Source organism: Cygnus olor, chromosome 3, assembly GCF_009769625.2.
Source record: "Cygnus olor isolate bCygOlo1 chromosome 3, bCygOlo1.pri.v2, whole genome shotgun sequence".
NCBI lineage: Eukaryota > Metazoa > Chordata > Aves > Anseriformes > Anatidae > Cygnus > Cygnus olor.
Window position 1 is genome coordinate 1189406 of NC_049171.1, and position 11844 is coordinate 1201249.

Genomic DNA, 11844 nt, shown 5'->3' on the forward strand with positions numbered 1-11844 from the left:
ACCCAATTCCAGCCCCCAGCCCAGGCTGCCCCCAGCCCCATCCAGCCCAACCTTGGGCACTGCCAGGGCTGGGGCACCCACAGCTCCTCGGGGCAGCTTGCGCCAGGGCCTCACCACCCTCATCGTAAAGAATTTCTTCACTTTCTCCTCTGGGGCTTGGTGCCTGGCCCCATGTCAGCTCCTTCCTTGCCCAAGCCCCAACCGGGCCGGCCATGGGCAGGGGGAAGCTGCCCCCGGCCATGGCCCATGTGAGGTGCCCGCGGTGCTGAGACCGGGTCTGGGAAGAGAGCAGAAGAGAAGGGGCCACGCAAACAGGGAGAGCAGGGCTCTATATGTATTTATGTCCATATATACGTCCCCAGCATGGGCCTGGCTGGCTGCAGTGGGCCTGGCCGGCCTGTTCATGTCGCCACTGGGGCTCCAAGGGTTTGGGGTGAGCCCCTGAGCCCCCAAAGGGCCAGGCATTGGGAACCTGGCTCCAGGAGGGGGGTTTTGACGGGGAAGGGGACTGTGTGAAGGGCACTGGGGGGGTTTGCTTTCCTCTGCTTCACCTCTTGGTTTTGGCCCAGGTTCACGGCCAAGGAGGAGTCAAGTTCCAGAACTGGGCCAAGACGTATGGCTCCTGCCCGGAGCTCTACTTCCAGCCCACCTCGGTGGAGGAGGTCCAGGAGGTAAGGGGGAGGCACCTCGAGAAACCAGGCAGGGAAAGCCTGCGGCCCCCCAGGGTGCTCCAGTGGGTTATCACCATTTTGGGGTGGTCCCGAGGGCCGTGTTAGGAGAAGTCCGGGCTCTGCGGGGCGAATTCTTCAACCCCAACGGGTGAATTTTGAGCGTAATGGTGGTGTCGGAGGTGAGAGTGGAGGTCGGGGCCTCTGCCCTTCTCCCTGTGGCCTCCGCAGATCCTGGAGATGGCCCGGCAGCGGGGCAAGAGGGTGAAGGTGGTGGGGGGCGGCCATTCGCCTTCCGACATCGCCTGCACCGACGACTTCATGATCCAGATGGGGAAGATGAACAGGATCCTCAAGGTGAGACCTGCTTTTGGCTGGGTGGTCCTGAGCCGTGGTGGCATGTTGTTGGGTTGGCCACTGAGGGCTGGGCATTGCACTGGCACTGCCATACCTGGGGCAGGGGACGAGAGGGGAGTTTTCCTAAACTAGCCCCTGAAAATGCTGGCACAGGAATGGGGAACGGGCATTTCCCCCATGAAAAAGCATTCCTTGTGCATGGGAAGCATATGGAGCAGCTATAAATTTGCAAGGAAGCGAAGATGTCTTCCCGGGATGTGTTCGTTGGGTCTTCAGCACCTTGTCCTCAGCACCTTGTCCTCATCACAGCCTCAGCACCTCAGAACCTTGTCCTCATCATGGCCCTGCCTGCTGGTGGAGAGGAGCCCTCTGGCAGCTCTGCCTTTCCTGGCTTGCTGGGTGCAAGCTTGCAGAGCTGCCTTTGGTACCCGTCTGGGTGTCCATGGTCCCCAGGTTTATGTCTGTGTCGGGTGGGAAATGTCCCTGCAGCAGGGAGGGGGATTGCTCCCTTTGACAATGCTGTGAAGGGCACAGCTCTTGCTGGGGGGCTCTGGATCATGTCCTGAGCACCTTGGGGAGAACGGGGACTGCTGGGGCTGTCCTGCTCTTCTCTGCACCCAGACCTCAGGAGAGCAGGGAGCACTGGGCGCTTACTGGGCTCTCTTACTGGGGCTGCATGGCCAGCTGATTACAAACACTGTGTGTGTGCACATATGTGTATGTGTGCACGCATGTGTGCATATACATGCATGTGTTTCTGCATACCTGCACGTGTGTGTGTGCAGCCAAGGATGCAGACATCCTGACTGTAGCAGCAGATTCTGAGCTCTGGATCATTACTGGTAATTAACAGCAACAATTAATGACGGCAGGGCTCCCCCCGACAGCCCTGCCTGCCAGAAGCAGGATGAGCAGCACGGCAGCAGAAGCTGTCCTTGCAGCAGGAGCCGGCACGGCAGGGCTGAGCCGCTTTGCTGGGGCTGTCTGCTGACTGCAATGAGCGTGGCGAGGGAGAGGGGATGCCTGTGAGGCACCGGGAACAGGGCAGGAACCAGTGGCACCATTGGGCTGGGTGATGTTTGGAGCTGGGTGAAGGTTTGAGAAGGGCAGCAGCTCAGGATGGAGCCCGGTCTGCATGGCACGCGGCTCTCCTCTCACCAGCCGCCTCGGGAGGAGCAGCGTGCCATGGGGTGCTCCTCTTCTGCCCGTCCCCGTGCCCGTCCCTTCCAGGTGGACAAGGAGAAGCAGCAGGTGACGGTGGAAGGTGGGATCTTCCTCTCGGATCTGAACATCGAGCTGAGCAAGCACGGGCTGGCCCTGGCCAAGTGAGTGGGACACGCGTGCGGGGCTGTCCCTGGGTGTCCCCCAGGTGTCCGCCCTTGCCCTGGGTCAAATGCTGGGACTTAGCAAATCAGGGGTGCTTGGAGAGCTTTTACAGCAGAACGGGGCCTTTTGGTTTGGGATCTGGTTTCTGCTGGGGTCCTGCAGAATGCGGGTCAAAACCCACATGACGGAGGAGCTGATCCTGCCTCGGAGCAGGACAAGGGCAGCCTTCATCCCCACACCGGTACTTCTCCTGCACCCGCCTGCCTGGTGTGTTCTATGTCATGAAGGAAAACTCTGCTCCCCAGCTGTAAAAAGGGTGATGGCTTTAAGCTAAAAGAGGGCAGGTTGAGGTCAGACATTAGGAGGAAATCCTTCCTTTTGCAGGCTGCCCCGAGGAGCTGGGGGTGCCCCATCCCTGGGGGCACAAGGCCAGGCTTGATGGGGCTGGGGGCAGCCTGGGCTGGTGGGGGTGTTGTGCCCATGGCAAGGGGCTGGAACCAGGTGGGCTTTAAGGTCCCTTCCAACCCAAACCATTCCAGGACTCTGTGATTCCATGAATAAGATGAGAGCTCCTCTCCTAGGGATGCCTTGAATGGGGTGGAGACCAACAACAGGCAGCTCTAGTAGGCCAAAGGAGGCTGATGGTCGATGAAATCAGACTGGAAATGACTTTTTGACAGCAAATGGCAATCAAACGTTGGAATATCCTAGCAGGAGGTGTGGGAGAGTCTTCTCTCTGCCTTGCTTTGGGATGTCTGCTGTCCCCAGAGGAGGAGGCTCAGGTCCTCACCCAGCCCCTTTGTCTGCCCGCAGTATGGGAGCCGTTTCCGAGGTGGCAGCAGCCGGTGTGATTGGGACGGGGACGCACAACACCGGGATCAAGCACGGCATCCTCCCCACCCAGGCGAGACTTGGCGGGATGGTTTCGATGCAGGGACATCGACCGGTGCCTGCGGGGATTGTCCCCGCTCTGGGGCTGGTCAGCCTGACCCAGGAAGGACCCTGCCCCCGGGGTGCTGCCGCTAAGGGGGCTTCTGTGAGCACAGCCCCCGTGTCGCCCACACAGGCCAGCCCAGCTCATTCCCTGGGACCCTAAAACACCGTGATCCAGCCCCAGGGTCCTCTGTCCCTATGCTTATGCTCCTGTAATTCAACAAAATAGCTCTGTACCAAAGGGAAAGTAGTTCTAATATTGGAGCCCCCCCAAACCAAGCCTCTGTAGTGCCCAGGTTGGTTTATAACTAGACAGTTATGAAAATGCTCTGCCCCTAGCTCAAACCCTGTACGGTGACCCCACGAATGGGTGTGGAGAGGTGAAGGCATGTGGGGGAGATTTACTTCTTCAGCTCCTGGCTTTTCCTGGCATCCCCAGGGAGAGAGGGGTCCTTTTATGTCACCACATCAGAGGTGGCAGGATTGGGGCTGGTGGGGCCCGGCTCAGCAGAGATCACCCTGGCTCTGGTACAGGGTCTCCCCGCGCAGCCCCCAGCCGTGAGGTTTGGGGTGGATGCGGGATTTGGGGCTGGTGACGGGACACCAGGTCGAGTGCTTGCTGACGTCCCTGCTCTGCTCCCGGCAGGTCGTAGCGCTCTCGCTGCTGACAGCCTCGGGGGATGTCCTGGAGTGCTCCGAGTCCGTCAACGCGGACATCTTCCAGGCCGCCCGCCTGCACCTCGGCTGCCTGGGCGTCGTGCTCACCGTCACCTTCCAGTGTGTGCCCCAGTTCCACCTGCACGAGGTGACCTTCCCTTCCACCCTCACCGAGGTATGGCTCCCTGGGGCTGAGCAAAGTTCCTGGCAGGAGAAATGGGCAGAGGGGAGCTGGGCAAGAGGGGAGAGCTGCAGGGAAAGGCACAGGGATGAAACTGCTCAGCCTGGAGAAAATGAGGCTGTGTCTCTGCAGCATCATCCTCGCTTCTCAGCATCAGTGGTCCCGGCCTGACTCAGCCCACAGGTGGCAGAAACCAGCCCCAGGGGTCCTGGCTCTGAGCCCGTCCCCTGCACATAACCCTCCTGGGTTTTAAATCTTTCATGTATCCCGTGGTTTTGAATCATTCCCACATCTCGTGGGACCGAGCCTGGCGCAGATTCACTGTTCCAGCTGGAGGAAATTGCCCTGGCTGGAAACCCCGGGCTGCCGAGGTGACGTGCTGGCCAGCCCGAGCAAGAAGGAGGAGAAGGGGGTGCCTCGTGTCCCACGGGTCCCGCAGGCATCCTGCTGCCTCCTGCTGCACCGTGAGCGGGGAGCCTCGCTTCTCCCAGCGACAGATGGGCCACCTGAAATAGTCCGAGAGCATCTTGTGCTCTCGGTCTTACCTCCATCCCTTCTCGTGTGTGAGGTCTGCATGTTTTTGTGATGGGCTTCTCCATCTCCCAGGGTTTAAATCTTTTTTTTGAGCTGAACTTGAGCGGAACCACGCTGGGGATAAGAAAGGGCACAGTGGGCGGCACGTTTCAAGGGCCGAGCTGAACAAATCCCTTCTCAGCACCCAGCCACAGAGCTGCATGGAGCCCTGCGGTGGAGAGCTCCCTTTAAACTATTTGCCATGTTGGCAAACTACTGGCCTCATCTGTCTCCGTCTTACCAAAGGTCCCAATCACCTCGACGGAGGTGTATGGCACTGGTGGCTGCCCCATCCGGGACCTCCCCCCAGTGGAGGTGACCTCCTGACCTGGTCTTTCATAGATCAGGGTCTGGCACGGCCCTGAGACCCCGCTACGGTGGGAGTGATGCACGTCCTTCAGAGAGCATTTTGAAGGCCCCGCGGGCATTTCTGGAGAGCAATTCCAAGGAACCCTTTCTCCTGGGAGCACATCAAAACTGATTTTCCCCATCTCCGCCGTTATATAAACTCCTTTTAACTGCTGGCTGCGTTTCCTCAGAGCTCTCCCACCCTCGTGGTGCTGGGACATTGGATGGGGCCAGCTCCTCAATCAGGTGCTGAGCCCCCCACCGCTGGCTCCGAGCTTGTCCCAGGTCACCTGCACCAGGGCATCACTGGAGGCTAAAGCCAACAGCACAGGACCATCTGCAGATAGACCCTTGTGAGATCTGATGGCCTCCTAACACCACGGGACTCACTGGAAGGAGTTACCTTGCTGGATGGGGAAACTGAGGCACAGCATCCAGCAGGAAGAAGAAACCAGTGGCGATGGAAAGCAAACGCTCCTGGAGCTTGGATCTGCATCAGCTTCTGGTCGTCTCTGTCCTCCTGCGAGGTCTGACACCCCTGCTGACGCTTAAACCTCAGCAGCATCTCCAGCCGTTGTCTCATCCGAGTCCCACAGGTCCACTTCCAGCCCTGGCCAACGACGGCACAAAACTTGGTTGAGCTGGGCTCATGGAAAATGGATGGTCCTTGGACCGAAGCAGCAGGATTCGTTGCAGGATTGATCAGCGCTGCGGCACCAGCAAAGCTCTGAGAAGTGCCGTCCTTAATTTTTTAAGGGCTGAATTATTCAGCGCCCCGCTGGGGTGGCTCGAGCACCACCAGGAGTGTGAATTTAGCACGCTTCTGCAGGGTTGGCTTTGTAAGCCCTGATCGAAAGCAACCTGGTGGCCCTCGTAAGGTGCCACAAGAAGGAGGACGGGGAGGTCCGGGCACGTCCCCAAGTGTGCTGGCATCTCTGCCTGCCTGCTGTCACCTCTGCTGCAGCACTGCAGGGCCTTGTTTAGCCCGGGAGGCAGGCAGGGAAGCTGGAGGAGCACAGCAGCCCCCGGAGACATTTCTCAGTGTGCCCTGGCAGCCCGCACCGAGCTCCTCGCAGGTGTTTCCAGCTGCAGAGGCGACAAGTTTGTGTTTCGTGGCTCGGGGGTGTCTTATCTGGGAAGCGCTTGCGGCTGCCCCGGTGTCCCGTGGCAGAGAGTTCCCTGCTTTAAATGCACTTAAATGTGGCAGGGTCTGCCAGCTCCTCGTGGCTTCATCCTCAGCCAGGCTCTGGCACCTCTCCTCGGCCCAAACCACACAGAATCCCCGAGTGGCTGAGGTTGGAAGGTGCCGCTGGGGCCACCCGGTCCAGCCACAGCGTGCCCTCCCCATTCCCCGGGGACCAGGGATGTGCAGGGTGGCTTGGCGCTGCCCTGGACCTCTCCTAAGGGCCGATCATCTCGCCTTGAGCAATGGAGGGGTGCCAGCCGGAGGAAGGTTTTACACCTCCTAATCTGCCTTTTAGCGAGGAGCTGGAGCCTTGTGCCGAGCAGGGGCCAGGCTGCTCGGGGCATGCCCTCAGCACCGCGCGGCCCCGCGGGGCCGGCGTGTCTTTCCCTGTCCCTCGGGGCTATCAGGAGGACGAAACAGGAATGCGCTCTATAAATATTAATGCCATTATCAATCCTCTGTTGTCGCTGCTCCTCGCTTGCTTCCAGATCTCCGGCTTTCATGTCGAGCGGCCCAGCGAAGCGGAAGAGAATAATGGCAAGGGAGCAGGTTGCCTGAAATATTTAAGCCCGAGTTATCTAAGACGTTGCAAATAATATATGTGTCAGAGGAGCCGGGCTTGGATTTGCAGTTATGTAAGATCTGCATGCCTTCTTTTCTGGCCTCGTGATCGTCTTCATCCCTGGAATACGCTCAGCTGCTCTGGCTGCCAATGGTGACCGGGAGCGAGGCACGGACAAGGCGGGTTCGTGGCACACCTGAGGCCACCCGAGCCCTGCGGTGTGTCCCTGGGCTTGCAGGGAGGCTCCTGCTCTGCCTCTGAGCCCCTGCAGACTTTTGCAGAGACCTGCACAGCCTGGCTGCCTGCTGGGTGAAGAAGTCTGGCTCTGAGCCTACCGCTTCGCACCCAAACCCTCCGCGTGGGGTCCCAGGGTGCTGGGACGCATCCCTTGAGCCCAGGTCCCCCACGGCCGCCCGGTGCCCAAACCTCTGTGCATGCTCTCGCAGTGCAGGGCCTGATCCAGTCCCTCGCGGGCTGGGGTTGCCTTCGGTGTGTGGAAGTGGATCTCCCAGGGGGGCACGGGCAGCGGGGGAGGCTCAACACCCACCTCCTCCCCCAAACCACGAGCTCCCCGTGCTCCCTGGCTCTCCTGCATCGCTATGATGGACCCAAGGGATGGATGCCAGCGACTTTGTGTGCTTCATCCTCCGCAGCACCCTGCCCACATCTGTCCCTGCTCCCAGCCCACTTGCCCCATGTTTGCCCATTCCCCAGGGCCCAGCTGGGGCAATCGAGCCCGCACTGCGCCCGACCCGCGGCTCGGCGAGCCAGCACAAGGCAAGCAGCGTGTTTTGACCCGGCCTTTACACATCAGAGGGGTTTGTTCCGGGAGGGAAGCGAAGCTCAGCAAATCCCCCGGGTCTCTTCGTGCTCCAGGGCCATCTCCGTTGCGTGTGTTGGCCACGTAACAGCGAAAAGATTTCCGCTGCCAACCTCTGCCTCCAACCCAGGCGGCCGACAGCGTCCCCAAGGACTCCCGGCCAGCTCGCTGCCCTCGGCTCTGCTGCAATTAGCCTACAAAGCCGACGGCTTATTTTCTTCAGACCGATCTGGCTCTATCAGAGGGATCAAAGGCGCACATTTTAAAGGTCGCCCTGCTGGCAGTTTGCTTTTTTTTCGCTCGGGAAGACGAGCGGGCGCTGCAGGATCACCTTGGGAAAGCTGCAGAGCGCTGCTGCCCGCTGCACCCTTCTTTCCACCACTTGTTTTAGCTCCTCAGTGCACTTGTTCCTAAACCAAAGGGGTGAAAATGCGTGGTCATGGCTTCTGTCTCTGCTTGCACAATCCTCTGTTTCCTTGGGGAGGCAAGGAGCTGAAAATAAGGACTTCTCCAGCCAGAAAACGGGCTGCGTTGGGACCTTCTTGGAGAGAGCTCATGGCTCTGCAAGCAGTGCAGATGTGTGGTTGATGGCAGCAGCGTTCGGTTGTTAATTAACACTAATTGCAGGAACGGCTGTGTGCTGTCCCACCCGCCCTGAGGTAACAGCCACTGAAGCATCGGCACCATGCGAGTGCACGATGGCCGTAACCTTATGGTGGGGGTCACAGCGAAATGCTGGGTGCTAAAACAGCCCAGCCTGCTGATTAATAGCTCGTTAACACAAATCTGGAAGCGAGCAGCCGTGACCTCCCCGGGGTTATGTCCGTGGGTCACTGCACCCTGCACGCTTCCCCTGTGTCAAGCAAATTCCTGGAGGCAAAGCCTCTGGGTTGTCTTTGTGCCTTTCTGCAAAGCTGGAAGCGATGGAAGATCTCTGCTGGAGGAGCTGGGGATGGCGAGGCTGCTTGAAAAGTGATGGAGCCCCGGCCGAGAGCACCATGCCCGGGGCGAGCACGTGTCCTCGCCAGCCTTGCACAGAGCAGGGACGAGGGCTGGTGTGTCTTCCCATTTCTGCAGGCGCGGCTGGGTCAGGCACAGATGTCCTTGCAGATTTCCTTTTCCGTGTCCCTGGGACAAGGCTGAGTTTGTCCTGGGGCTGCAGCCGCCCCCAAACCCGTCACCGGCATTGTCCCGGCTGTCACCTCTGCGCCTCCCTGTGCTTTGCTGTCCTCGGCTGCCAGCAGGCAGCTCGCCCACGGTGTCTTTAAAGAGCTGCCTTTCCTAAAGCTCCTTTCTGTGTCTTTATGAATAATTTGGTGACTCTGCATTCGGAGCAGGGGACATCTCTGGGATGGGGCCGTGCCGCACATCCCGGCTGTGTGTGCATCCCGGCTCCATCCCAGAGCTGCAGGCCCCGTTTCCTCTGGTTGCTGCAGGTGCTCGATCACCTCGAGGACCACCTGAAGAGATCCCAATACTTCCGATTCCTGTGGTTCCCGCACAGCGAGAACGTCAGCGTCATCTACCAGGACCCCACCAACAAGGCAGGTGCTGCTGGGCCCGGGCAGGAAGGGAGAAGGGGCCATGCCCAAAGCTGCATCCCTCAGCACGGCCACAGCTGGGGCTCTGCAAGCCCTCAGCACCTCCCTCCCAAAGCCTGCTCTCTTTCTGGGACTGGATGTGGCCCTATTTCATCACGGGAGAGAGATCTGGGGGGTCCTGGGGTGCCCTTCTCCAAACCCGTGCTCCCCAGTGGGGTGGAGAAGGATGCAGTCCCTGCCAGTCCCTAATGACCATCATCTTCCTCTGCTTGGCTTTGCAGCCCCCCTCTTCCTCCGCCAGCTGGTTTTGGGATTATGCCGTTGGCTACTATCTGCTGGAGTTTCTGCTCTGGATCAGGTAGGAGCGCAATCCGGGCAGCACCCGGGACGAGCGGGTTCGGGTGGGTTTTGTCCAGGGCTGGCCTCATCCTGCTCTGTTCCCCGCACCTCTGCACGAAGACCTGTGCTGCTGGGTGTCCTCGGGATGGTGGCAGGGGAGGGCTGTGCCCCGCAGCACCCCGTCCATCCATCCCCGGGAAGAAGAGGATGAAGAAGGCTGCCTGCTCCCCTCCGAGCGGGCTCCTGTGCCGGAGCAGCGGGGCTGTGCTGGGGCTGATGCCTGGGGCTGCGCTGCCCTCTCGTGTGCACGTAGCAAGAGCAGCGTGCTGAGGGTTTGCAGCAGAGAAGGAGCTTTTAGGGGACGGCGTTGGATGCAAGCCCTGAGTCCCAGGGTGGGCTCCAGCCCCGTTCAGAGGGCACCCCCTTGCCCAGCATCCCTGGGACGAGGCTTGGGGCACCACAGCTGCCGCCCTGCCCGTGGCAATGCCCCGGCGCCGGGTTCTCACCTTCCGCTCTCCCCCTGCAGCACCTTCGTGCCCAGCTTGGTGTGCTGGATCAACCGCTTCTTCTTCTGGCTCCTCTTCAGCTCCCGGGTGGAGAACGTTGCCGTCAGCTACAAGATCTTCAACTACGAGTGTCGCTTCAAGCAGCACGTGCAGGACTGGGCCATCCCCATGTAAACGGCTCCGCAGGCCACCCCAAACCAAACCAGCCGTCCCCTGCCCGTGCTCTGCCCCAGCCCACGCTGCGTGGAGCAGGAGCAAGGCCACGGGGAAAGGGTGCTGGCTAGCAGGCACCATTGCCACCTGCAAACATAGCATGGGGACCTTTGACATCCCTGTCCCGGGGCACCAGCTCCACACACACCACATCCCAGGGCGCAAAGCGATGGGAGGGAGGTGCTGGGACGTGCCCTGGCTTAGCGTGGGGCCAGGGATGGAGCTGGGGGGGGGGTTCGAACTCAAAGGGATCTGACATTAACTGTGCTGCTCCTGGGCAGTGAGAAGACGAAGGAAGCCCTGCTGGAGCTGAAGGCCGCCTTGGAGAACAACCCGAAGATGGTGGCGCACTACCCCGTGGAGGTGCGCTTCGCTCGGGGGGACGGGATCTGGCTGAGTCCCTGCTTCCAGCGGGACAGCTGCTACATGAACATCATCATGTACAGGTGAGTTGCAGCTCCCTCCTTCTCCTCTCCTCTCCTGCTGCTGCTCGGGTTGTGCTGGGGAGCACCAGGAGCCGTGCCCGGGGACCTGCCGGCAGCAGCACACAGCTCAGCCACCACCGTGCTGGTGGCATGGAATCGCAGAATCCCGGAGCGGTTTGGGCTGGCAGGGCCCTCAGAGCCCCCTCAGTGCCACCCCCTGACATGGGCACGACCCCTGCCCCCAGCCCAGGCTGCCCCCAGCCCCATCCAGCCTGGCCTTGGGCACTGCCGTGATGGTTCCAAGAGGGTTTCCATCTCTTGGTGCTGGTCAAAAAGCCAGCAATGGGTCCCTGGCGTTGCCGTTCTGCCCTGGGTGAGAGTTTTTTGGGGAGGGTGTGCAACCCCCTCCATGGCTCCTGATGTTATCCCCCTACCTGTCCCTCAGGCCCTATGGAAAGAACGTGCCCCGGCTCAACTACTGGCTGACCTACGAGGGCATCATGAAGAAGTACGGCGGGAGACCCCACTGGGCAAAGGTACAGGTGGCCTCGCAGTTCGGGGGGTCCTTCTCCCTTCTTTTGGTGGGGGCTTTGCGCCTGGGAGAGGCTCAGAGGAGAGCCCCAGAGGGAGATGGCTGCCTCGAGGAGCTGCGGTGCAGCCCTCTGCCTGTGGGGTTTACCCAGGGGGGCTTCCTGGCAGTGTGTACCCCAGCCATGGGCAGCCCCCCTGCTTCTTTCTCTCCTTCAGGCCCACAGCTGCACCAGGAAGGACTTTGAGAAGATGTACCCGGCCTTCCCCAAATTCTGCTCTGTCCGGGAGAAGCTGGACCCCACGGGGATGTTCCTGAACACCTACCTGGAAAAGGTGTTCTACTGACAGCACGGGGATGGATGGGGTGGTGCAGGGGACGGAGGAGAAGCCAGCCATCAGCCCTGGCTCTCAGGACACCCCCAAAGCTCACGGTCCTTGGTGGCTGCACCCCCAGCTCCGGTCTCTGCCCTGTGATGGGGGCTGGCTCTGATCTGCGAGCTGGCAGGGCTCTGCGGTGCCTGGAAGCCACTCCTCGTGGTCACTCCCTGTCCCCCCAGGATGTGCCCAGCCCCAAATGTCTCCCGTCCAAGCCAACATCTCAATAAAGACCTTTCTCCCAGCAGAGCCGGACTGCGCGTGTGCTTGCAGCCCCGACGCGCGTGCAGTGGAGGTGCCCAG

General features: G+C 60.5%; 1 protein-coding gene across 1 annotated transcript; it reads left to right on the forward strand.

The window, feature by feature from the left end:
* Positions 1-212: 212 nt before the first annotated feature.
* On the forward strand, positions 213-11780 carry LOC121066936 (L-gulonolactone oxidase-like). The gene is made up of 12 exons (XM_040550778.1): positions 213-248; positions 483-671; positions 900-1025; positions 2256-2350; positions 3165-3255; positions 3931-4116; positions 9048-9155; positions 9434-9510; positions 10018-10167; positions 10492-10656; positions 11081-11171; positions 11383-11780. The coding sequence occupies exons 1-12, from the start codon at positions 213-215 to the stop codon at positions 11509-11511; spliced, it is 1443 nt and encodes a 480-aa protein (XP_040406712.1). The 3' UTR covers positions 11512-11780.
* Positions 11781-11844: the final 64 nt, after the last annotated feature.